Here is a 27,103-nt window from a genome sequence, read left to right as displayed (position 1 = left end):
AAATGAGAAACCAAAATAGATTGAATTATTTTTTGTAAAGTACACCAAGGTGTATTGTCCTATTTCTGCTTATAAAATTCAGCATTTATAATTCGTCTGGGGGTCTTAACTAAACATAAAAATGTGAACACACTTCTTTTGAACTATAAACCTGCTTCTAGTTTGCTGTCTGGGTTGCAGCTGGACTTTGCTGCAAGCCTTTACTTTTCAAGCCCTTTTAAATTTTAATTCCTTAATTGCTCTTGTTTGACTTTTGAACTATAAGGGCTCTGAGAGAGGTTTGATATAAGCCCTGAACTCAGATACAAAATCTGTATCAATTAAACATTTTGTTAAATTTGCATTATTTTAGGGTGTTCACTGTTTCAGAAACGTTGGAGCTGTGTGTCTGTCCTCTTTCTATATAAACTGTTCGGAAGAAGAAAGTTTCTCTTCAGTTTGTAATGAGACTCTTCCCACTTTCTCCCTGGAGTGGATGAGTGAGGAGTGACAGAAGCTAATGCCCAGGCTGGTTTTTCATTGCAGGATGACTACGTTCTGGAAGTCCGCCACTTTCAGTGTCCCAAATGGCCAAACCCAGACGCTCCCATAAGCAGTACCTTTGAACTTATCAATGTAATCAAGGAAGAGGCCTTAACAAGGGATGGCCCCACCATAGTTCATGATGAGTATGTCATCACTTTTCTCTTCGTTTATGTGCAGATTGTACAGGATGTTACTCAGCTACAAGACACTTGTTAGGACTGATGTCCATTCCTACCAGGAGCAGATGAGGTTTAATGGTCTAGGGAACAGGATAAGAATATTTAAACTTCCAGAGATGAGTTTTCAGTTGGCACCTGAGGCCAAATGCATTTTTCTTAATACAGTTTTTATGTAGGTCATAATCTTAGATGGACTCAGGAAGTGAGGCTGTTTGCTTTGGAAGCATTTTGGGTTCTTCTGCACTTGGAAGTATCCCAAACAAATGCTACAGCCTGTTTCAGAACCCAGCAGAGCCCTGGTTTAGATAAGACTCTAAGCAGCCCAATATGGGCTTATGGTAACCAGTTGCAAAACAGCCTGAGCTCTTGTCTAACAGCTCAGGTTTAATGTGCCAGAACAAGCTCAGCTCAGCTGTGTCTCAGGATGAGCAGCAGGAGTACCTTGTGACAAAGGGCCCACGTTTTCTGAGAGAAGATTTATTTTTATTCTTTCTGCTTCCCCAAAAACACTCCAAGGGGCCCATATGGTGCCAAGTGGGAGGGAGGGAGCCTGCTAACATGGGGCCAACATGCCCCAACACTTGCCTCTTTTGTAGTGCAGTGGTGAGCATTGTCCTGCCAGCTACGCTTGAACACCCAATTATAAAGGGTACTAAATATTGCATTGCATATCATTACTTGCACACATTATGGAGCTGCAAAATACCATTATAGTGAGGCTGGAGGCTGGGTCTGACAGGGTCTCTTTGGAGGGACTGTTTCCTGGTGGGCAGAGCACTTCCTGGAGTCATTCTGTCCTTAAAATCCCAAGGAGGCCCAATTTCTGACACTGCTTGTGTTGTCCTTAGAGCAAACACTGAGTGCAAACACCTGCCATACCTGCAGCCCCTTTGCTCTACAGCCCCTCAGACTTTTTGTAATTGCCACAAAGCAGAATTAGTGGGAGGGTTTTGGGAATCTTTCCTTTGTTTGCAAAAACATGACTACCCCCCTCTGGTGTTTCAGTGGTCAGGCCAGCTGCTGTGCTGGGGTGTGGACACCACTGGTATCCACTGAGGCTGAAACAGCTTTCTCTGCTTTCCCTGCTGCAACAGGTTTTTCCCAACTGACTCTTGAAAATGGTGCCTTGGGCTGCAGCAAGTAGTTTTTCTCCCACAACCTCCTGCCTTGCTAATGTACAGTGTAAGCTCTGTTGCCTTTTGCCAGCACTGATTAATTCCAAGCTGGTTTTAATATTCATGCTTTGGGTAGTCTGAAGTGAGGTTTTGCTACTCTTGCAGTATTTAAGATTATGTTTTACAAAATTAGAACCATTATTGATTTGGGCATTTCATGCTAGATGAAAAAAAAAAAAGGAAAATCAAAATCGCATTCCTAACAGTGCTGAGTCATTCCTTCTGTAAATTGCTTTTTTCGTTTATTTGTCATATTCAATGATTTTATTTTTATGCCTAATACATAATGTGGATTCTGCTTTTCATTGGAGCCTAAGCAAATGTAGCTGAAAATGAAAATTTCCCTTTGCTACATGCAACAACTATATCACATAATCCACTAATAATTACAACTGCAGATTAATTCCAAATATATGAACTTGCAGATAACTAAATGCATGTGGTATTTAGGAAGTACATGGTGGAATGAACTTGATAACATTTTAAAAAGTTCAGAAATTCCAACTTGAGACAGTTGTCAAGATTTTTATATATAACTGCCCATGTGTAGGCAACTAGATAAAGATCTGCGGCACAATTTTCCACAGGAAAAGTCTTCAGATTGTTGGGAACTGGAGATAACCAGCCCAAGTGAAAATGAGGCCATTAGACCCTCAGAGACATTTAGTTGTGTCCCATCAGGCACATGCACTGGGTGTTTTGTCCACTGTCCCTGTAGACGATCTGTCACAGCCATCTGGATGGTGCTGCTGCTTCTATGGATTTCACCTCCAACACAGCAGATCTGTTGTTTCCCATTTCTAGGCACGCAGAATTTGCAAAAATCATAGGAAATTAAGTCAGTAGATGTCTTGATTTCCACAGGAATGCCGTTAAAAATCCCAGTAGTAATCTTGTGATGCATGATGGTATTGCAGCCCTTGCTCACTATTTCCATCTTCACGTACAGCTCTCCGAATGGTCCAGAGAGCAGGGCAGCACCAATGCCCTTTTACCAGTGGGGATATTTAGACTTTCTCAGAGCCACAGTGCAGACCCATAACAGAGCCAGGACAGAATTCCAGTCTCCTGAGTACTGGGAGAGCAGAGTGGAGGCTCCTCAGAAGCAGTTGTGTAGGATCCTTTATGCCGTGCCTCCCACCCGCACATACAGCTCAAGCACACCCCCAGGTTTATAGCACTGAGATTTCCACCTGACCTCTCAAGGACACATTGAGTTGTGCTCCTCACAAAATAACCACTGCTTGGGTTCTTATTACGTGACAGCACAGCTCAACTCTTCAGAATCCATAATGTCTCTTGGGTGCCTGGCTCAGGGATGTTGCCTCTTGCCGATGAATCAGACCTAAGGAAGACTTTTGAGATGTGCCCCATTTACTTGTGAGCACCTCACAGCCGTGTTATTTTGCTGTAATTGTCAGATGTGGAGGAAGAGGAAAAGTCTCATTTCTTTCTAATCGTTTGTGTTTTGCTTGAGCTCCCACTAATGAATTTAAAATACGCTCAACTGTAATGCAGATGCTCTCAGTGCACGTGGCGTGTGAGAACTGATTTCGGTGTTACAGTCTCCAGGCTGGATATTTTGAAATGGCTCACGTTCTACTGCTGTTATAGTTCTTTGTGTTGAGTAGTACAGATATCCTGAGGTGACTTGGTGTACCATCAAATTTCTCCTATAAATCAAGATGACTAAAAATTAGCCACTACAAAACAAGCATTTAATAGATACAAAGATGAACTACAGTAATCAGATAAGACTGTAACAACGTTTTCATGACCCTGTGTCGGTGCCCGGGTGTGTTTCTGAGTAACTCATCATTCTGGTGTGGTTTTCCAGGTATGGAGCTGTGTCAGCGGGAACGCTATGTGCCCTTACCACTCTGTCCCAGCAGCTGGAGAATGAAAATGCTGTCGATGTTTTCCAGGTGGCAAAGATGATCAATCTTATGCGGCCTGGAGTATTTACAGACATTGTAAGTCTTTAAATGGAATATAAATAGGTAGCTTACAAGGTTTTCATCTGAGACCAAAAGCATGCACTAAAACACACGTTGTGTATGTTACCAAGCCCTACAGCACCTGCTACCGAGCAGAATTTGCATTCGGGCTTTTTTGTGTAGTTCCCATTTTTTATAAACCTCAAACCCACACTATAAGTCTCTGATTTGCGGTTAAACTTATTTCTCATACGTTGGAGGGGGGCACCATAAGGCAGTCCTAGCAGAGAAGGACCTTTTGACTTGTCATCATCGCCCTGCCAGCCCTGTGAGCTAAACTGTGCTGTAAACCTGGCATGTTGTGGTCTGAAGGGATGCAGCAGAGCAGGTGGAGCTGCAGGGAGATAAGGCTCTTCACTGGGTGTCCAGCAAGAGCAACCCCCTTGGCTCAGTGTGTGTGGTACGAGGTTCTGCCGCCCAGGGAGTAACCTGGGGCTGAGCTGTGGCCTCAGGTAGCCCTCTTGCCCTCCTGTAGAGCTTAATAATACATCAGAAATCATATAATCTACCCAAAAATGGAATTTGGGTTGGCAAGGTTAAACTACATTAACAGAGATAATTGCTCTAAGTCTATTTCTTCAATCTGTGTATGCTTCTGGTAGTGAATATCCATGACCTTCCCTGGAAATGCCAAATTTAAGTGCCACTCGTTTATGTACACTTAAAGGATTGAAATAACTTGTTCTTTCTTTTCCAGGAACAGTACCAGTTTCTTTATAAGGCAATGCTAAGCTTGGTCAGCACTAAGGAAAATGGAAATGGTCCCATGACACTGGACAAAAATGGTGCTGTGATGGCCAGTGACGAATCTGATCCCGCAGAAAGCATGGAGTCTCTTGTCTAATTGGAAACCTGAAAAGGCACTTAATTTGTAGAACTTCTGAAGACTGAGTGAACTTTTTTGAGGCCTTTTTTGCCAGACTCTAGGTTATACAATAACCCAATTACTTTTTTACACTGATAAAAGTTTTGATATTTATTTTTTGCCATTTTATGTCTTAATGGTATCCTACTGAGCATTTGCACCTCTGTTTATTTCACACCGTGAAACGCAATTTTATCTAGTTTGCACTATATGATCAGTGTTACTGCCTATAATACTCTAATACAAGACAAGCCCTGATGTGACATTCCATGACAACAAACATACGCTTTTTGTCTGTTTTGTTTAAATGCAGTGAAGTTTTGCTAACTGCAGCAACCCTCGAATCCTAAATCTTGAATGCTAGGCCAGATGGATTCTTTCTACAACAGATACTGTACCCCTTCATACCATATTTATTATTTAATGGTCATGTCACAGTTTTGGTTACGGTGTTCTGCATTCCGTGGAGTGGATGAGCAGTGTTCATCCTTTCTTGACAAAACGTGGCAGGTGATTATTAGCTACAGTGAAGGTATAACAGCCTTGTGGAGCTGAAACAATTATTTCTGTATTGTTTCAAATTGCTGTTTTGTACACTTACAGGCCTGAGACTTGCTTCACACGGAATATGTAAGTTACATACAATATAATTATAAATTAGATGCAGTTCATATTTGGGACACAGTGATAGGTTTTCAATTTACATTTTCGAAGTTTCCCCATGTAATCAGAAAAATGTTGATTTTGGTTTATAACCAACCCTGTGATGGGAAAGTATTTTGGTTTTATTCTCATCAGGTCCAATACAGTGAGAAATCTTCTACAACCCAAAATCAGACCTGTTTTCAGATATATATCAAGGTAGCAATATTTTACATTACTAAGCTATTCAATATTTTAAACACATCTAATTTCCTTACTATTTCTTGAATATGACCTCACACCTAATGGTATGTTACGTGATGACAGGCGTTTCTTAATTTCATAACTGTTAGATGCCATTTTTACAGGTGTGTAATTTTCATACTTTAGTGCTAAAACATAAAGTACTGATCCATATTTACTGGTGAAGCAAACTAATAAAAAAACTACCTATAAAGTTACATTCTCCCTCTTTTTTTTTGCCAGACTAATTCTTTAGCACAAACCTAGCTTATTGTGTTTTCCCTCCCACACCAGTGAAATGGTTTTCCCCAGATTATATAAATAATTGAATTATTGTTTGGAGCATTTAAGTATACAGCCTCACTGGCTCCCTCTTCCTTTATATTTTGGTCATAATTCAACAAGGTCCATCCCTGTTTTATAAAAGAAGTAAGCACATGCTTAATTCTCCTTAAAATTAAAGTTAATCATGTCCTTCATAGCTCAGCTGACTAGGGAGGAGGGGTTATTGAATCTGCCTGGAAAAGGAAATAATGTGATTTCAGCCATCCTGATGTTTGGTGGGCAGTTAAAGGCACTATCCCTTATATATGGCATTATTTTCTTTACTTCTGAATTTCAACTGCACAAAACATGCATTGTAATTTTTCAGGACTTGTCAAAATGTTACAACCTATTTTTTTCATTTAATACAGCCTATCTTTTTTCACTTAAATGTAAACCCATTAATTTCTGCCAGTCCAGTCTTGCTGAAATACAGACATTTGGCAGGGTTCTGTGTATTTTCCCTCACAAGGAAGCTGAAAGCAAACTGCTTAAAAGGATATTGAGAGTAGGTATTTTGGTTCAGGACCTCTCACGATGCAAACTGATATGACCTCGCTGACAGCAGATGAGCTATGCAAACTGGTATGTGCTAAAATCTGGCCTTTTATCTTCAATGAGAGAAAGATTTCCTGATTAATTCAACACCAAAGTATTCAAGAATTCGTCATCAACCTTTTACACAGTCACCTTTCACTTCTCCGTTTGTTGAATACCTCTCCATACAAATGATCCCAATAACTGTTTAAGCTGAACAGGATAATAAGCCCGTGGTTTCAGTAGGGAAATCTCATGTCCAGCAACAGCTAGTCCAAATAGAAAATGTACAGAATGTTTCAAAAGATTGTAGGTTGCATCCCCTTTGCTCTGGGATGATAGCCTGGCACGGGGGAGGGAGTCATTTAATGTCTGGTAGGAGTTAGGACTGTCTCTCCAGTCGCTACACCCCAGTAACAGAATTGTTTAAGTAAGTTTTCAAGTGCTGCTACCTGCAAGGGTTGGAAGATTTTGCTGAGTGGTCTGTTGGCCAGTGGGCATCAGCATTAGAGGCTGGGAAGTCCCCCTGCACCCCCAGTATTCAACCTGGCCCCAGGCAATTCCAGGTGGTAGCACAAAGGGACTAACCAGTTGACTCAGTTCAATCTGAAGTATTTAAGTTCCTGGGGAGGTGTAGGGAGAAGTTAAGAATTCAAACCCTGACAAGAGCTAAGTGACACGAAGATTACTGCAGGCATCAAGAGGGTTGGATTTGTTCAGTACTTTCAGCTGATTACTTTTCATTTCACTGGCATGATGGAAGATAACTGTGGTTCGTGACACACTGTCTGAATACCCTTGGTTTAATCCCTTACCTTCTCACAAGTTTTAAACATCAATGAATGAAGGCTGCGGGGGTTGAACTTTGGTAGATGCTTTGGAAATCCATGCATTTGCATTGGCATTTTTTGACATCTGAAATACTTTTACCTGGGATTTAATCCATGGGGAAATAATGTACACTGGTGTTCTATGAGTTCTCCATAGATTTTTTTTTTTGTAAGGAGGCTTGAGCTGTGTGTTAAGTGCTGTGCTCACAGTCAGGTAGCCAATAGATGGTAGTGATGCATGAGGCTTGAAGTGGGTGAAGCTAGAAATTGCCTGTGAAGGTCAGGATTAAGTGCACCAAGAGCCAAGCCTACCCTACTGTAAGCAGCTGCAGCTCTGCTCTCTTACATGGATTTGCACCTCTCCCTGGACTGAGTGGCAGCAGGAGCGAGTGTCTGCTCAGAGATGGGCACTCACAAGCTCTGCTGATGCTCCCACAAGTGTCTGGCCAAAGTCCTGCTCTGTGCATCCCAACCTTGCTTTTGGGACATCAACCCCCCCACACTGTACCCTCACCTTGGCATTCGGTCGGGATATCTTTCAAGCCATGTCCGTCAATCAGAGGTTCCCAGGCAATGTGCAGGTTTGCAAATTAAGGGAGCCTGAGTATATCCCTATGGTCCTCAGCACCAGCCCTGAGAACTGTGGAGGGACTGAAGCACACGAGTGCATGTGTGTCTGCATTTAGAAAATACCATTTCTCCGTGTCTTGCACATGTGCTGCGCCCGCAGACCGTGAGAGACACAGACGGTGCTGAGTCCGTGAGAGCAGCCAAGCTTTCCAAGAGGGAATGCTTGGAAAGCTGCTGTACCACCTTAGCCTCTAAAATGGGTGACAGTCTCAGCTGAATGCCCCATCCTACAAACACTCCTGTATGTGAGCTTGGTGTCAGTAGGAAGGTCTGGGAGAGCCAGTGGGACTGCTCAGCTGTGCAGGCTAAGCACTGATCCTTCTGCGGGACCAAGGTCTAAAGAACATTCATTTTAAACAGCATTTGTCCCTAGTATTTCAGTGTCTGTTTCCAAACACTAATTTAACAACAGGAAAAAAAAATCCAAACCCCTTGAACTATTTCTTGTGAGTGACTGTTTCTGTACTGTGGGTCTGTTCTAGGTCAGCAGAGTCATTTCAGTTGTTTTTCTGGTTTCTGACTGCTCAAATTGTTTGAACCCAGAGTGATACACTGGGACATTAGGAGAAGAATCTTTATGACACAGCACAACTGCCTTCTCATTAATCTTTCCTTTAAGATGATATATTTTATTTAAAAGCTAAAAAATATAGATATCAATTCTACCAAAGATACATACTACTAATTCTCAGCAGAACAAAACCAACTTAATTTTAAGAAAAAAATTAAATGTAGTTGTCTTAAGGATTTAGCAGTCTTTCTCAAATTCATGTCTTCTGACATCAGATCTTGTGTTCTGAAGTTTATATTCAAATGGTGCCAGTGAATTTTTATATGAAGGGAAAATGCCTATTTGTTAATCCACTGCATTGCTTTTCTTCTTTTTCTTTTTCTCTTTTAGTTTTTTTTCAGACGTAATTCACTGTTACCCCTTTGCTCTTCTTCTCTTTGTTGCCATTCTAACAATGTGAACTACATTGGCTTTACTTATTAAAGGAGAAGGAATGCAAAAATAAAGAAAAAGAGGAACTGTAATGAAGAGATTTGGCCTCTACTTTGTCTTAGCTGTTAAACTGTTTTTAGTGTTTTTGTTAACTATTTGCAAAGGGAAGCATTTTCTACAGAGGATAATTAATTTCAAGAAAAATGTCTTGAGTTTTAAGAATAAACGTCTCCAAAAGAGGAGATAGTCAATTTTATACAATGTCACAACTCTCCAACATTTGGGGTAGTGACTTTTTTTGTTTTGTTAGAACACTTGAGACTAGCAAGCAGCCATTGTTTCTAGAGACCGAAGCATTCATGTGTACTCCTATTTTCTTTTCCTTCATTTTTAAAATAGCAAAGTCGTTAAAACTGTAAATATTTTGTTGCTTGGATAAGCATCTTCTGGGAACTTTGTATCTATGGTATATAATCATAGAATTTTATATTTTCATATAAAGCTAATTTTTTTCTAGTTTCACCTCCTTCCTAGTTCTGTGGTGGCTATGTGAATACAAACCTTCTGTGTATCGAGGTAGTGAGACACAATCATCACACTCCAAAAAAGATTTCCACACATGTCATTTCTTTGGGGCAGTGATTGTGAAAGTTGGATATTTTTTTGGATTCCATTGTCAGTGCGTGCAATAGGAATTAGACTTAGCCAGTCACTGGATACGTTTGTCTCATTGATCCATTCAGAAAAAAAAAATAAAAATGTGGTGTTTGGTTTGGGGAGAGGGTGGGAGGGAGCATTTTGAGGGAGATTTTTTGTTCGTTTTTGTTTTTTGTTTGGGGGTTTTTTGTAACTTGAAGAATCTTCTTTTTGTTATGTTAAACTATATCAAATCATTCTATTATAGTGTTATTTAATATGTAAATTGTATTGCTATACATAAAATAAAGTATGGTTTTTGATGTATTTACAGACTTCTTCCTTATTTGCATCGGGTACACACACAGAACAGATGCAGGAGTCAGTATTTCATTGTCCCAGGCGTGCAGGAAGAATGATGAGATCCAAGGCCTGCTTTAATTAGATCTCAAATTTCCAAGCAGTACTCATCTGGGAACAGTCTCTTGGTGACAGTGGAAATCACTGTTCCTTTCTTAATTGCCTCCAACTATTAGAGAGATTCCAGTAACCCCTTCCCTCTCCACCACGGCTCCTCCCTAGACGGTTGTGACCCATCCACATCCCTTTTGGAAGGAGGACTGTCTCCATTCTGAACGGGACCTCAGAGCCTGAGCTTTCTTGCCAGCTCCTTTGGCGTGCCCTTCCTTAGCTCTAACCCTGCCTGGAGGAACAGGGGCTTCCACCAAGCCACCATTGCCTGATTTACTGTGATAACTCACAGCTCAACTAACCCCAGTGCTGTGGTAGGAAAAGCAAAAGTACTCATTCCCGTGTCAGGCAGACTGGGAAGGGGGGACAGATGTTTCAAATCCTAGAGAGGAAGCAGCAAATATTCCCCATGGAGTGCATTAGCAGTCACACCTCCCTGCTGCTCTAGCCAGGAGCTGTCACTGAAGCGCACACGACGCCATCGACGCTCCGTGTTCTGCAACAAAACCTCAGCAGTTCCACACGCCACGTCCTGTGCTGGTTCTGCGCTCAGTGCTGCGTTACCTGTCCTGTCATTCCTGTGGGAAAACCACTCGGGTTTGTGGACAGGTTCTCGTTGCAGTCTGCTGCTGGCACGGCGGCTGCCCAGGCTGGCAGAGCCCTCAGAAGCCCAGCAGCACGCAGCCTCCGGAGCACCACCTGCACATGGACAAACAGCATCCATAACTGGAATGGCTTGTTGATGTAAAATTGCTGGTTAAAATCAACACATGACATCTGCTGCTTTTTGTGTTGCTGCATTCTCACCTGTAAGTTCCCGCAGGTCCCGCTGCCTCATGAATGAGTGGCAGGGAGCTGCTTCCCAGCCTGCCGGACCTGCTCTGGGAGATGCTCCAGCAGCCAGCAGAGCCCAGTGCCCTCTGTACATCTTCCAGACCAGGAGTAGACACCAGGGAAGGCTCCTCTGCCCAGCTTAGCTGCTCCCCCTCCATGGAGAAGAAGCAGCCCCTGCATGCACAGGTAGGTGGGTACATTGTCCTTCATAACAACAATATGGGGAAAAAGCTGCTTAAATCCCACTTGTCCTGGAAGCTCCTGAAGGATGGAGCTGATGGCAAGCTGAACACGAGCCAACCCCACAAGATGGACTGGTAGGTCCAAACCTGCAGGTCTGGCAGGTCTACCCTGGAACCAGGTAAGGACACCTCCCAGCCTACTCACAGCAGGGCTAAAACTGTCTCTTTTGGGGAGGGAGGACCACACAGGGAAAAAAGTAACCCCGCTGAAAACAGGCAAAAGGAGAGCATCAGGAATGGTTAGTGAGCTGGAAATCCTCTGAGCAAAGATGGGATGAACTTGGACATTGTCTAGTGAAATGCTGGAGAGAGAGGGCCTGGAAGAGTCAGAAGCAGAGGAGAGGCTGTGGGTTTTATCTCCTGATACTTAAATCACCAGTCCTGAAGGAAGGGCGTAATTCTCTTCCTACATTTGACAAAAAAGAGAGCTTGAACAGCCGCAAGGAAGGTAGGGGTCAGGCAGTGGGAACATGACCTGGGGCAGTGATGGAACAAGAAAAAATATCTCTTTGGCAGCCATAGGAATCAAGACACCCCAAGGCAGCCTTCATGAAAAACGGCATTTTTGCTAGACAGCAGCAGCTCTGAGGTGAGCCCCCTCCTGCTGCCAGCCAGGTCATCATGTGCACAGACCACAAACGGGGCAGAGCTCCCTGCAGGATGCAGGGCAGATGTTCCCTAACACACCCTCGTCCTGACCTGAGATCAGCAGCAGCTCCCAACACTGCAGAGGTCATGCAGCATTTGTTCCAGGAGGCCCTGGTCCCCAGGAGCTGCTTTGGTGAACAACAGAGGCAGGAGTGGAGGACAAGAAAAAAGGGAAAGCCTTAGAGAAAGTACTTGGATTCCATGTTTGGAAATGCATGGGGAAGAGGCCTGGCTGAGACTTGTACAGAGTGGAAAGATGTAGTAAGTGATACTTTGGCAACTGAGATATGATTTACCAGCACTTCCCACTTCTAACAATATGCCTGAATTAATTGGTGGTATCAGGAGATCCCAACTTCTTCTGTAATAAAGAGCTAACGAGTTTAGCCTTTAAGGCTTCCAGAGGCTGCTAGCAGTCATGCTAAGCAGGCACAAATAATAGCAACATTTTTACTAAATGTATTCAAATGCCAGAAGGTGTATTTTCAAGACCATTTACAACACAAAAATAATTCTGATCAATGGTTTGGTCCCAGTCCTATTACTTAGCCACTTTAAGCTCCACAAAGTGCTTCCTGCACTGACGTGTCACCCCCTCCTGCTGGCAGCTGCCTTATTGATCACTGGTGATTTCTGTTTCCCCTTTGCTGCCAATCAATGTTTCTGATGTCTTTCCGACTTTGTAATGCTTTAAGAAGCAACACTTCACAAAGCAATCTTTCCTGACACTGTGTTCAATTAATCTGACAGTCACTGGGCTCGCTTTTCTTTTCTAAACTTGTTATCTTCCTTATGTCTTGAAATCCTTGTTTAGGACTTGACGTCTGCTTCACTGGTGCTTTATGTTATGGTTTTGAATGTTGAAAAGATTCTGCATTTCAGTTCCATGTCTCTTAGGGGAGCCGTTTCCAGTATTTCATATTTCCCTGCCTGTGTCCATGAGCCATGCTTTCTGCATAGCTCGTCGTTTCTGTCACTCCCAAATTCAAACTCTGTTGGTCCTATGTCCCAATACTTTGTTCCTTTTGTCCAAAAAGCTGCTCAAAGAGTTTCTGGGTCAACATCAGAAGAAAGGCAGAAGGTATGTGTCTTTTGTCTTGGAAGGATGGTATTATTGGCTGGAAGCCTGAGGCTTGATAGAAAGGAATGTGGCACAACCCTCCACCAGCTGTTTTGCTGGTTTTTTATGTTCTAAAATGATGCCCCATCTGCAAGATGAGGGCCAGCAGGCTCTGACTGCACAGGATGCTGTGTAAAGTAGATGTTTTTCTACATTGTTTAGGGTCTGTGGGTCGGTCCAGCTTCCTCTGGGTCCATCAGGGCATGGTGCCTGCAGGAGTGAGCCGAGCACTCAATTTTTCATACACGTGAAACCAGCCTAGGATGGGTTTGAGATGGCTGAAGATTACTTTTGGTACTGCTCCATTAACTGCACTGCTGCCAAGGTCATAGGTACCATCTGTGTACAGAAGGAAACAGGCAGATTTGTGAGCTGGTGTCACATGAGCCTTCACAAGCCAGACCTGGGGGAACGAGACACTGAGGCAACAGAGGGAACCTCCAAATAAAGGCCAGATACTGAAGAAATCTAGTACAGACTCTTTAAAAATATTTTCCCATCCTAATAGAGAACCAGTGGCTTCTCAGCCATGCATCACACAGACCCCCAGTCCCCTCTGACACCAAGTTCCTCAGGTCAGCCCCAGAGCTCTGAGATGCCCCAGGCCCCTTCCTTCTGTGAGAGGGGAAGGCTGTGATCCCTTTCAGCTCCTTGCTGAGAAGGAAAAGCCAGGGGAGAGCTGATGAGGTTGATTGCAGAATACAATGAGATCTTTAGTGTTCTCTCAGCCAGTGCATGGGAGGGAAATTATGATCTCTTAAGCAAAGCCTGGCTGTTTCTGCTCTGCTAGGGGGTTCCTACGTGGTGCACACATAGGATGGAATGGGAGTGTCTTGCATGTACGAGATAAATGAGCATTTTTGTGTAACAAGGTACTTATCAGGTTTCATCAGCAGACAATCAAGAAGAATAGAAAACCACAGAAAAACAATAAATCGAGGCCTTGATTGCATGCAGGCTGATGGAACCATTAGCACCACTCTCCAGGTGATGCTTCACTCTCTAGGAAGTTTTCCTAACAGGCTCAAATCATTATCTTCAGTGTTATTGGCTCAGTGTCAGAACTGTTGGACAAACCCTGAGTCCAATCATCAGATGAACATTCTGATTTTAAACAGTAGTTTTAATTTAAAATATCTTTTAATGTCATTTAAATCAAATATTATTTCATTCATGAAGCTGAATACACTGTGACTAAAACAAGCTGTTGGCTTCTAGCTGTAATACAGGTAGCTGTATAAAAATAGATGACCATGGAATAAAAGGTGACACTTTATTTATCTAGGTATAGAAAGGTTATCACACTTTGCAACTAGCAAGCAATGTCCTTAGTGTTGCTTAATACTAGACTTCAAGCTGAAAAACATCGTTACTGGAGTGGGGTGGAATCATAAAAACTCTTAAAGGTTCAGTACCTTAGGTTATGAAAGGCTCTGCCTTCTGAATTTTAGTGCCTTAAATAAGCTTCCTTATAACTTAAATCCAATTTTCTAGATAGCCTCTTACTTTGAGCCTGTTAGACATATGTTATGCCTTTGCCTGAAAGTCTCCTAGTGACCTGTAAATTGATTGCAGCCTGTGAAATTGGCCATAAGTAAATCTTTGCTCTTTTTTTTTTTTCCTATTTTCTTCTTTTCTGAAATAAAAAGGATGCAGGTGGCTTGTTACTCTCAGGCTATAGATCCTGTATGCACTTCAGAAACACTATTGACCTCCAAGCAGTGTGTGTTAGGAAGAATAACTGATTCCAGATAGCTTGGTTAGATAAGCAGAGCCCTGCTAAAACACAGTTTTCTCTATTTGCCAAAATTCCCCCCCCCCAAATTCCCCATCTTGAGTCATGGGTGCCTGATCAGCCAGGGATCATCACCTTCCACTCAGGATCAATGACTGGTCTCTGATTCATCAGCTTTAATAGTTTCTGAAACACCTTGATGTGCTGGTATCCACAGGAACTGGGAAGATTAGTATGTAAATGCCAGAAAAGATATTATGTTGGAGTTTGTCACATAAAAGGTAGGACAAAAAGAAAAAGAACAAGCTCCAAAATGGCAAGCAAAAAAGAACATGGTGATTTAATATAAATGTCATAAAGTGGTTGAAATTACACTGAAGTGGGCAAATAAGGGATATTAGTACACCCCCACTTTTTGTGCCCTGTATTTCTTTCTGGTTTTATGCCCCTGCCACTTCATGTAGCTGGGAGAAAGACCACAGTATGATAAAGTCAATTTTGCAAATGGTCACAAAGTCACAGACATGTGGCACAAACTGCTGATCCAGGTGGTTTCCACTTTGTTCACAAAATTATTTCGAAGCAGCTGCATCCCCATACTTTACATCAAATGAGGAAAGTACATTTTCTCACAAATGACATAAACCCCACCACTTTGGGTGCCAAATATTTGTTATTACCAAGCACTTAAAGGCAGCCTCGGCAATGAACAGCCCTGAGCAGGGCTGACATCTTCTGAGCACACAGTCACCCCCTACCCAAATTTTCTGCCTGAATCCTGTCTTGCACTCTTTTCTTCCTCAAACCATAGAGTGGTCCCTTCCCAAAATGGAGAGCAAAGTCCCATTATGTCATTTCCTTCTTAGTAAAGTCCAAAAAAGGTAATATTAAATTCGGCAATTGGATTCTTTGCCTTTTGGAGCTCTTACTCCACATTTTGCCTGCACTTACAGAGACTTCAATTTTTATTGATTTTCCTGTGCCACCTCTTAGCATCCTTCCTAGGCAGCATGATGCATTAGCTTTCCATATAATGAATATTCCCGTTTGGTTCTGTACTCTGAAATACACCCATCTCTGAATGAGATTTCAACGCTGTGCATTGCTGATTTTCAGCTGCACGCCATAGCCCTTGTTTTCCATAGGCTGGGAGCACCAAAAAAACCCTCTAGACCCAGAGGTCTTGCTTTTAACACAATCACTGCTGTACTGGGGGGAAAGGAGAACCTTTATATTTTTATGCTAGTTCCACCAATAAAGTTATTAAAGCTATTTTCCACCCTGCGAGAAAGCTACCTGATGATGCCATTGTTCTTGCCTTTTAAAATAATTTTATTTCAGTGTGGTACATTTGCAGGCATCATAATCCTATTGTTGCATGTTATTCCCAGTATAATGACTGAAAATGCTGTTGTTTGGGGGAAGGGGTTTGTTCTGGGTTTTGTGGGTTATGGGATTTTTCTGTTTAATTTTATCTACTGCTATAATATCAGAAGATAAGCCAATTTATTCGCTAAAATCCTTCCTATCCATTCCTTTGTTGACTTCACTTTCCAGTGAAGGATACAAGGTACTTTTGCAAAGCAATGTGGAGAAAGACCTACAGTTATTCCACTAAAGGTAGGATGCATCCAAACAGCTAAGGGTCTGTCTGTCCCAGGCAGAGTGCAGAGCAGGAAGCATCCTTGTAGTTCAGCTTCTCATAGGAGGTGAGTATAGATATAGATATAGATGTAAAGTTATACAGTCAGCTCCTCCACACGGGCTTTGGAAAATTGTGTCACTAAATCCACATCCCCTCCAGAGTGGCACCTCTGCAGCACTGGGACATCACAGTCTTCCTGACCTGAATGGCAGCATTCCCTGTAGCCCAAAAGCTTACCTGTAGCCCAAAAGCACTGTTTTGAGTCCCAGACTTGAGGTGATTTAGAAAGTAATTAACTCCGGGAGAGCAGAATTTCAGCTTTTCTACGATTAGGATTTTCGTGTAAAGCACACACAGACGCCAAAGTCTTTCTCAGATATCCACCAGAACCTGAGATCCAAGGTGAGTACTTAGTGACCAGGCTGGCACAGGAGGCCACTGCCCCCCTTATATGCCCAGCTCTGTACCTACAGTTGGGAGATGTCACTTGGTTGAAACAGAACAGCTGTCTCAGGGGTGACTTCAGAAGGATCATTCCACATAACCCAACCAGGTTGCACAGCTGTTCCATGCTGTGTGCTGTGACAAACCCTTTCCTCATGACACCATCCTTGCCTCTGCCCAGCTCAAAACCTGAGCTTCCCAACAACACAACAGTGGAGGAAAAATACATCTCTCTCTTCTCACACGTGAGCTCCAGCTGACACATTTCTGATTTACAGAAGGATCTTGTTGAGCATAAGCAAGTGTTTATAGACAAAACAATATTAAAAAGGGATCTCATACATATGCCCATTACTGCCATGTTTTGTATTAAACTTCCTTTTATATTTAATAGGAATTAATAGATATTTTTACAAATAAGTCTCAATTGTTATAGGTGATTACAGAGTTCAGCAGGTTGATTGCTACTGTAATAGAGCATTATCTGCTGATGAGCTTGTAACCCTTGTTATCCTTATCTGCTAGATGCTCACATTATCTATTAAAAATTTATAAATTAACCTCATTATAAGCTGTAGCATGAACTGCAACAGATTACAGCCCAAACAGGCAGGACATGGGCACTAAAAAGTTTCTCTGTGCAGCTAATCCTGGCTTCATTATGCGTTCCTTGTTTAGATTTTATCATACACTGTTGATATTCTGGAGGGCTCCACTTCTTCCTAGAACATGGTTATCAATAATCCATGTGCTGCATTTTCCCACATGGCAACTGATGCCTGTAGCAGAAGCTCAGCTCTTGCTGTTGTATTGGTATGGACAGATTTGGGAACAGGACCAAGAGTTTGTTAACAGCCTTCAGAGTGAGCAGAGCTGTGCACAGCTCTGTGGGTCTCAGTGCTATGGTGAGGCCATGGCAATGGACATCTCTGCTCCCACTCCCATCTCTGAGTTGGTGCCTTCAATCCTCCTTTCACGAGAGTTCTGTCTAGTGCCTGAAGATACAGTTTCGCCAGTACACTAAACCATTCTTCCCATCTATGCCATGTTCTTCATAGATTTCTTTCACTAAAATGGTCACAACTTAAAGTACTAAAACCTACAAGGCAGAAGCATTTGCATTTAAATGGCCAAAGAAATACCCAAAGGACTGCCAGTGGTTCTTTTCCTGATTTGTATGTAGAGAAGAGGGAAAAGCTTGGAGAAAAGAAGTGGTGTATGCTCAAATCTTTAATTTTTCAAAACAGTCACTTTCCAGTGCTACCTAAATAGAAAGACAACTTCTTTTTTTATAAAATCCTCTCCACTTGAATATTTTCTGCCAGTCCTCCCTCACAAGGTGACATCAGAACACTGACAGCCATGAATGCTCAGGTGCAGTATCTGGCTTTGGGAAAATTAATAACAAAGCTGGAAAGAGCAGGTTCTTCATAAAAAGAGTAGTATAGTCATCCATGGCGCACACATGCTTGTTAAAATCCATGTTTCTGAATTCATGACAGCACACCTTTCCTTGGAGCCCCTTCAGGCAGGAGACGCTCTCAGGACATCCAGGAAGAGCAGCTGGTCTGGGCAGACTCTCAAGGCAAAAATCTGGGCTTTACAGAAGCCACGGGCAAAGTTCATTTTGGCTTTAGCGGAGCCAAGATTTTTCTGTCACCTTATCACTAAATCTCTTGGCTTTCAACACTACTGCATATTTTCCTGAGCAATTTTAAGCAGACCTATTTCAGTCTTCTGACAAAGATATTTATGATGAATAGTAATTATCCTGTTGTAGTAGTATCCTGGGACCTTAGCTGTGGACCCGTGTGCACCAGCAGCAGCAGTGTGTGGATGAATAATAAAGAGACAGGTTGGCTCTTTATTTATGTATGGTGCTCTTTACCTTATCCTCAGACATTTACATGAAGGAGTTTAAACTGAGGAGTAAACACAAAGGTGTGGATACGATCTCTGGTTCAGGATGTGCCTGGTCTACAGACTGTCAAAGCCTGGTAAGAATTAATGTCTGTTGCTCTTTATCACTTTCCCTGTGTATCCTTTATTGGTCCCTTCTTAAAAACAGGACAGCCTGAATGTTCCTACACTCTTGGCAATAAAGATTTTTCAGCCTGTGTTTTGTTGGGAAGATCTTTCTGGAACATCAGTGGTGTCATGGCAAACAGATCACGAGCAGTCCTATGAAGTGTGCCTTGTTTTTCTGTAACTACAAATGAGGTCTTTCAGAACATTTTGACAGTTCACAATGAATTATGCTATTTCTAACTCAGTCTTTCCACTGAGATTAATCTGATTTTTTACATATATTTTGGCCTATGAAGTAGCAGTAATCTAACTGCCTTTTAAAAATTTTACTCACAGTAAACAAATAGTATTCCCAAGCCACATTTGTTGTAAATCTGTGTTGGGGCTGTGAGATCTTTCACTGTCTCTCTTCCTCCTCACCCCCATATCATGCTGAGTCATTCCCTAAAATTAATCCAATTGCTTTTTTATGAGCAAGTGAATGAAATCTAAACACAGGTACATGATGAGAAGGAAGGCATATGTTGTCATAACTTTCCAGCCTTGCAAAAGTTGTATTCCCTTATAGTCTTGCAAGCATATACAGTGAGACCACACAAAGAAAGAACTCTCGATAAACTATAGGGGAAAAGAAAACCTCCCTTTTTCTCAGAACTTGTGTGGGCTTTGCGAACACATTGTTAGAAGGTAACTCTTTATACAGGAATTATTTATTGGGCTAACAGCACTGAGACAGGTTGTGAGGTGTAAGTACCTTAGCATAGAAGAATAAGACGGGGTCAAAACAAGGTGGAGAGCACATTCTTTCGATGGGTATGTCCTTTCTGCTCTAAACACGAGCAATTAAGGCTCTCTTAGCTGAGAGGAGCAAATCCTTCAGTAGCTGCTGGTTCACATGCATGGTGAGAGCTGCTCCTGGCACTGCCACAAAGCCACTTGGCTCTGCAGACCCCCATGGAGGAACAGGGATGGCCTGGCCAGAGGCTGCTCAAAGTGTGGTCCCAAGGACACCCTGCTGTACACTGTGCTAGTGGCTGTCAGCCTTTAAGGTTTCCCTTGGTTTGGTATGATGCAGAACACAGAAAGGGAGGAAAATCAAGAGCAATATATTGCTTTATCACACACGTCAACACCAGTGTGAGATGGTGTGGAATGACCAAGTGCAGCTTCTGGTCAGCATTGGTGGGGTGTTGGTGTGAGTATCTGGCTGGGGGTGTGTGCTCTTCTCCACTCCTACCACCCCACTGGCTTAGGCTGAAGGCACAAGGAAAAGAGCTGTCAGCTGGAGAGACAGAAGTAATGGAGTAGACCTAAAATCCTTTAAAATTTCTCTTTACTGATTCACTTTGATTCTCTTTCATAGTGTATCTCTAGCAAGTCTCAGTGACTGAATAGTTCCTGACCTGTATAATTCCAACTTCCCAAATTTACTGGCTCTTTATTTTTTTAAAAATACTCGGTTCCCTTTCAGAATGAATTCCTGTAGTTTCTTTTCCTGAACTGGTCCCTCATTTTAAATGAATGTTACTCCTAATTCTGTGCTATATCTACAGAGGAAGATGTGCACATCCAAAAGCGCTTAATAAATAATACTCGGGTTACACTGAAAATGATTGTTTACGGCCAGAGATTACATTTTTGGGAAGTACCTTCAGCACCTTGTGATGACATACCTTGCTACCTTCAGCATGCTGTGTGGGATTTAGCCATGGATCTCCACGATGCTTTCATGATCTTTATTACAGGTAACACCCACATTCTCTCACACATACACAGAGATTAACAACCATTTCTACACTTGCTTCTGTGTCTTCTGGTGCAGAGCCAGCAGTCCCTTCTCAGAGTTTGTAACAGTGTAAAACAATTAAAAGTGCATAAAACTTAAGGACTATTGTTTTTCTAATAGAACTGGGGAAACATAATTTTAATCAGCCTTGTTTGATTATTCCAGTTGGCACCATGTGTAAAAAGGTATCACAAATTATTTTGAGAGATTAGCCAATTACAAAGAGCCATTTCCAGAGAGGAAATTTAGAGCATCTCAGTAACGGCTTGATTTATACAGCAGTCATATTTTAGCAACAGATCACTTGATTGCTTATATAAACTGGTTTCATTTCGCTTGCTTTAAATACAGAAAAATTCTAAGTATATAAGCAGCTCTATGAATAACAGAACCAAGGAGCCTGGTTTTCTATAGAATTGAGTTGGTAGGGAAAAAACCTACATGGACCCTCTGACATCTTGCATGTGGTAACCTCTCCTTCCTGCCTTTCTTCTTCTCTGAATAGCCATCCACTGGGAAAAAAAAAAAAACAAACAACCAAACAACAACAACAACAACAAAACCCCCACAAAACAAAAAAAGCCCCAGCTTTTAGAACTGTGATGTCATTGGGATGAGTAACCTTGGTGTTAAATTTGGCTGCAATGGGTCAGCTTCAAAAATTACCGAAAATAGAGATGTGCACACACGTGTGCACAGCTACATACACACAGAGTATGACAACATAAGCCTCATTTAAATAGAAAACACTGTCTCTTAAAAGAATTATATAAACTGCTGTAACTCTGCAGCTTTTGTCAGTCATGTCTATTTTCAGAAGCTAAACAGCTAACCATCAACTGATATCTTTCTGTGATATGGTTTAATGAAGAAAATAAATGATACCCTCTAAGGAAAGTAATTTTCTCATTCCTTGGAATGTATTTATTTTCTCATATTTCTTACTGCTTCACCTTTCCAAAGAAAATCTCCTTTACTATGTTATTGCTAGGCTGAAACATAAATGACAGAAAAGCAAGCGCTGACCCTTTTCACGTCAGTGGCAGCACTGACATTTTTACTGAGTTATTTTAAAGCCTGGGCTCCATAGTGCTGTCCATAACTCTGATCACAAATAGAGTCTGGTTCAGTAATGCCAAAGACAGTCAATTGGGCAAGAAAATCTGAGAATATTGTTAGAACTTGCTGTTATTTTAATATTTTAAACCGACAGCGTTTGAAAACTAACTTGAAAGCTAAAATTTAAATTCACCTGCCTTTGTGCGCCTTAGGCTATGAAATAGGTTCAGACAAACATCCAACTACAAATAATGTCATGTAGGACTTTGTAATGTAAAGCTTATAGGGAGATCACAGGAAACAGAAGGTTACATTAGGAAGCCTACACAGGCAGGGAGATCTTGTGTTAAAAACACGGAGATATTCTGTTCAAAACATTCTCCTTCCAGTGCCTGAAAGGTGCAGCAATGCTCTACACACCTACAGAACACTGGTGTCAACTGGTCAGGCTGGCTTGGCAGGCAAAGCCCAGCAGACTGCACAATTGTGCATTGTGTGGTTTATTACAGGTTTTCCCTCTGCAATACTGCATAGCCAGAGGCACAGAGCAGCAGGTGACTTGGAGCTTTAATTTCCAAGTTTTCTCTCAATGACGACTAGCAGCTGATAACAATATTGGTGCTGATGATGGGATTCTGGCACTTCACCAGCATGGCTCAGCAGAGCATGTCTGCTAGAAAGACTTGTCTTTGGAAAGGCTCTGCGAGTCAGGCTTCCCCCTGAAGGTCACCGGAAAGCCACGGCTCAGACTGTGTGTCACAAATGGATGAAGGTTTGTGTTAAAATGGCCCCATTTTTCTTGCTCTTCCTCCCCCTCTATTCTGTCTAGGAGGCTGCCCTAGAAGTTCACCTGCTTAAGTACTTTCCTAAAACTTCTCTGTTCAATAGAAGTTTTATTCATTATAGAATCATAGAATGGTTTGGTTTGGAAGAGACCTTAAAGGTCATCTAGTTCCACCCCCCTGCCATGGGCAGGGACACAACTGGATTACATCCATTTTGTTCTTCTGCTAGCACTATCTTTTTGCTTTAAAAGATTTTTTTCAGTGATGATAACACTATCATGTGTTAGTAGAAAACAATCAGATACTCTTCCTGCTTCTGTTTTGATAAATAAGCCAAACATTTTAATCTTTTCTCACAAAACAAGCTTGCTCCGCTATCTTGATCATCCTAAAAGCTTTTTCTATACTTTTTCATTTTTCTTGAACTCTGGTGACCAGAAACACACTAGAATCATCACAGCTGGTCAAATAAGTAGAATGAGCCATGACAGGCAAGGAGATCCCTTAACAGCTCTCTTACAAGGAAAGAGGGGTGAGATAATCCACCTTTTCTCCATTTGCTGATTAAAGGGTAAACTTGAGGTGGGGGGTAAATTGAAGGATAAAATATGTGCTGTAATTCGGGATTAGTGCAGATTATTTGTGTCCCTTGGACATATTCATTAATTACATGTTTATATTACTTAGATAACCCTTGCCTCTCTCTGTTTCCCATTTATCCATACAAAGCAAATATGACACATTGCTATTTCTACTTTTACATAGTGTTATAAAGAAAAGTTGGTTCGTTTCATGACACAGGGCTAGAGATATTTAGATTCTTTTTGTTTTTCTTGGATTTATGTGATCATGCTGTTGCTTCTTTGCTTTTAGAGTGGTTATTAATGTTCTAAACTTTTTGTTATGTTCTCTTTACATTAATCCATTCAAACTTCAAAACATTTCCTCAAGAGAATTAGAGAATTTTTTATTAAAACAGTATTTTGTGTTTCTAAAAAATGTAACTTCTTTGCTTAAAAAAAAAAAAAAAAGAGACAACCAAAATCAACAACCACATTTCATAGAAGCAAAATAGAGGAATTTTCATTTCTAGTCCAAACAAAATGCCACTGGACTTCCCCTCCCCCCTCCCCAGTGCTAAGGGCACTGCTCAAAATTATTGAAATTGCAGGTCTCAGCACTCAGCTGCTCTGAAAATCAAGTCCTATGTGGGTCAAGTTGGTCATTTCCTCTGAATGAACACTTAAGAAAACGTTGGCTTTCAACAAGTTGGTTCAGACTATGAATCCATCCTGGCAGAGATGGGAACAGAACTCGGGCTTTCTGACTGACTGATCAAATGACTCGACTGTGCTATCACCAAGAAAGAGAGTTTAAAGAATGACTCTGAAAGGTTATTTTCACTGAATTGCTGAGTACATAAAATGTGTTGAAAGAAAGGGTAAAACTTCTTGAAAGGGTTTAGAAATGGTTATATTTCTAATCTGTTGTGGTAGGATTTTCAAGTCCAGTGTTCAGCGAAGCTAGACTGACAAATTTATTACAGTTATAAGGCTGAGAAACCTATTAGAAGAAATATAATAGAAGGTACATTTTTGTGAAGCTTTAATAGGGAGGGAAACAATTCAACAAAAGACTAAATTCGGTAAGGGGGGAAAAGTCATTTATTAAATCCTTCTAAAAAGATTAACTGACCTTTCTTTAAAAAGTGCCTTTTTTGTAAAAAGTGAAAAGCTCAAGCCTCATAACAACAACCTAGTAAAAGGGTTTATTAGAAACTGGCTTCTTGTGCAAGTTCAGTCATTTCTATTGTCAGTAAATGTTGATGTTATGCAATAAGTGAAGCATTGTTGCTTCTCTAATTTCTCTCAGGAATTGAAGAAACTCATAATAAAAGCATTCAAAATCTAAACTGAAACTAAAAAAAAAAAAAACAACAAACAAACATTGCTCCTGAGGTTTGTATGACAAAAACCAGAAATGATGGTCTGAGAACCCAGTCTTAAGGAAACTGTGCCAGAACTGTGAAGGTGGTGTTATTTCTTCTACCTCTGCTTACGGTAAAAGTCAAGCTATTAATATCAGGCATCTTGACAGTCGCATAAACGCACATATTAAAATTCAAAGTACTTTTTGCTGCTGTAGATGTATCATCATTACAGAATAAGACAATTTTAATGTAAGACCAGATGGCAATAGCATCACTTTCTTACAGTGGCTAAAAGTTATAGGGTGACTTGTATACCCAGTGCAAACGTCCTGGAACTGAAGATGATGCCTATCATCAACCTGGAGTAGAGAGAGGACACAAAGTCAAATAGTCCAGTTCGTTTGAAATGTTGTGGGAACTCAGCTGGACTGTTTAAGTAACCAGTAGTACCTGCACGTGATTGCATCCACGTGAAATCAGCAGGCATTAACCTGCTCCTCAGTGAACTTGCTGCAGTTTCCAATAGGAATCTCAAACCAGACCAAAGCTGACAGACTTTCTATCTGTGCAGCAGGCAAGGTCAGCCTTGAGGAACTCCAATGAACCTCCGCTAGGGTGTGAAAGACATAAGCTGTGGATGGTTTTGAAGCAGATGGTCAGACACTGATCAGGTGCATAATTACAGGCACCAACCTCAGGAAGGCAGTTTCTCAAAGCTCCCTATGTAGCTTGTAGAGAATGACGCCTCTAGTCCTTCAGAGCAGCTCCAAATGCTCAGCCTGGTGCCTACACTGAGGTTGAGAGCTGATCTCTTTGCACTGATTACAGGGGGGAATCTGGGAAAATCAGCCTCCCTTATGTATAAACCATCTGACAGGACTCTCTGCCTTAGGAGCCAAAAGGTGTATTTCTGTCCCTCTTGTTCACCCTCTTTTGCTCTCAGGAGGACCTTTCTCTCAGTGTGCTGGGAAGGAAAGATGCAGCCTACATGGGTAGGAAAGTGCTGCTTGTAAGATCAAAGCTAAGTAGCTCCATTCGACCCACTTCAAACAGGAACTGAGAATGGTGGTTCTCCAAGTGTTTGTTTTCATTGGGTTTCCTGTGTGGAGTTCAGGGAAAACAGACAACAGGAGTTGTTTGAAATAAAGCTGTAATTTACTACCCTAACATGCTGAGAAGCAATTAGATTCAAGCTAATTACTGTAAATAGTTATTATAATTACTTGTAAAGCATTCTACTACTTGTATATCTGTTAAAGTCAGTCGAGACCTGTAGGGTTTTTTTAACTTTTTTTTAAAGAGAAGGCTTAATATCATTACTTAAGGGCCAAATTATTTTCTTGAACTCTTCAAAAAGAAGCAGCTATACCACAGAAACTACTGATGGAGACATCGTACCCTGTTGGGGCATGTATCCCCTTAACAAGACTGAGTGGGTGCATCAGTAACTGCCTGAAGAACTTCTAGGCTAGCTTGTATTTCCAGAACCTTAAAGGATATTTCTCAAAAGAAAAAAAAATGCACTTGAATACTGATTTTCTTAGCTTTGTCCTGTTTATCAAGCTTTTATCTCTACTTGAAACATTTAAAAAAATATTCTCTGCCTTACATCCTTTTACCAAGAACATTACTTCTTTTCTTTTGACACTGGACAGAGTCTGGCCTGGCCTGATGCACAGTTTTATATCACACTTTGGCAGGCAGACAAACCAGCTGAAGTTCCACCACCTCTGTGTCCTCACACTCACAGCTCTTTGTTCTTCCTCTTCACACAGGTCTTCCAACTGTGTTTCTGAACCTGGCCCAGCTGTCTCTAGTTTGGACAGCTATTTTTGCATCAGCTGATGGATGCTGAGCCCATCCTGGTCTGCTGTTTGGGTTCTGGTTCACCTGAAACAGGTCTCCTGATGTCTGGGGGCGATTCCAAAAAACACGGATTATTCACAGCAGCTTGACTTAGCATACAGTAATGCACTGGCAAATTCTTTTCAACAATGTGTGACTTCCACATGTGTACCAGTCCTTCCCACAACAAATACACACTTTTAGCCGCCAAAAAAAAAAAAAAGCGCAGAACGCAATACAGGAATATATTGTTGAGTTTTCTTACCATTTAAGAGCTTCATCTCAGCTCTAACCTTACTACCATAGAGGAGGTAACTTCATAATGCAGAACAGGGAATGGTGAGGGACCTGCCAACAGGAGGTTTGAGAGCAGCTCGCTGAATATTGGAATGTGAGGGGAAACAGGAATTGGAAGTTCACTTTTTAACTTTCTATGTTCAATTCTGTATTAGCTCAATCCTGCTCTGGGAGGACATTTCCTTGCGTGCTTTTGCCTTTTTAGCTGGTTGTAACTTAAAGCAGCTTCACACAGGTCTTGTGCAGTTGTGCGAAATGCTGCTGACAACTTCTGCAGTTGATAGGAAAAGCTGCCAGAAGCCAAGGTGATGGCCATAAGGTGCTCTGATGGGACTTCACGGCTCTCAGACTGTCCCGTAGGCCTGAGGTATTTTACCAATGGTATCACTTAACAAAGGTTTATGAACCAGTAGACCTCAGACCTCAAAGTGGATATTAAGCTACTGTACCAATAGAGGTGTACCTCCAAAAGGTAGGGGAAGACAAAAAAAAAGAGGAAAGCAAAGCAAAAAACCATGTAATATATGCATTTCTTTAAAAAAGTTTTGAAGTGATTTCGTATAACATAACTCCTTTCTTACAGTTTTCCCTTTGAAATACTCATGTCTTGCAATCCCAATACATAAAAACATTTCCTTCTTTAAAAACTGACATATGGCAAAAATTTGTAGCAGTAACTAAACGCACATAAAGCTAAATTGTGCCATC

The 27,103-nt window shown here is 41.6% G+C and overlaps 1 protein-coding gene across 1 annotated transcript in view; it reads left to right on the top strand.

Annotated features, from left to right (window-relative positions):
• PTPRG (protein tyrosine phosphatase receptor type G) overlaps window positions 1–9,857 on the top strand; it is a 395,341-nt gene extending 385,484 nt beyond the window's left edge. The window contains exons 27-29 of the mRNA XM_050312873.1: window positions 526–668; window positions 3,717–3,852; window positions 4,574–9,857. Of these exons, the coding sequence (XP_050168830.1) occupies window positions 526–668; window positions 3,717–3,852; window positions 4,574–4,720 (426 nt within the window). The 3' untranslated portion in view covers window positions 4,721–9,857. The remainder of the gene's footprint in view (window positions 1–525; window positions 669–3,716; window positions 3,853–4,573) is intronic.
• The last annotated feature ends 17,246 nt before the right edge of the window (window positions 9,858–27,103 follow it).

The sequence above is a fragment of the Myiozetetes cayanensis genome, unplaced genomic scaffold, assembly GCF_022539395.1.
Source record: "Myiozetetes cayanensis isolate MyiCay16 unplaced genomic scaffold, myiCay2020 scf18, whole genome shotgun sequence".
Classification (NCBI taxonomy): Eukaryota; Metazoa; Chordata; class Aves; order Passeriformes; family Tyrannidae; genus Myiozetetes; species Myiozetetes cayanensis.
This window is presented reverse-complemented; position numbering and strand designations above follow the sequence as displayed.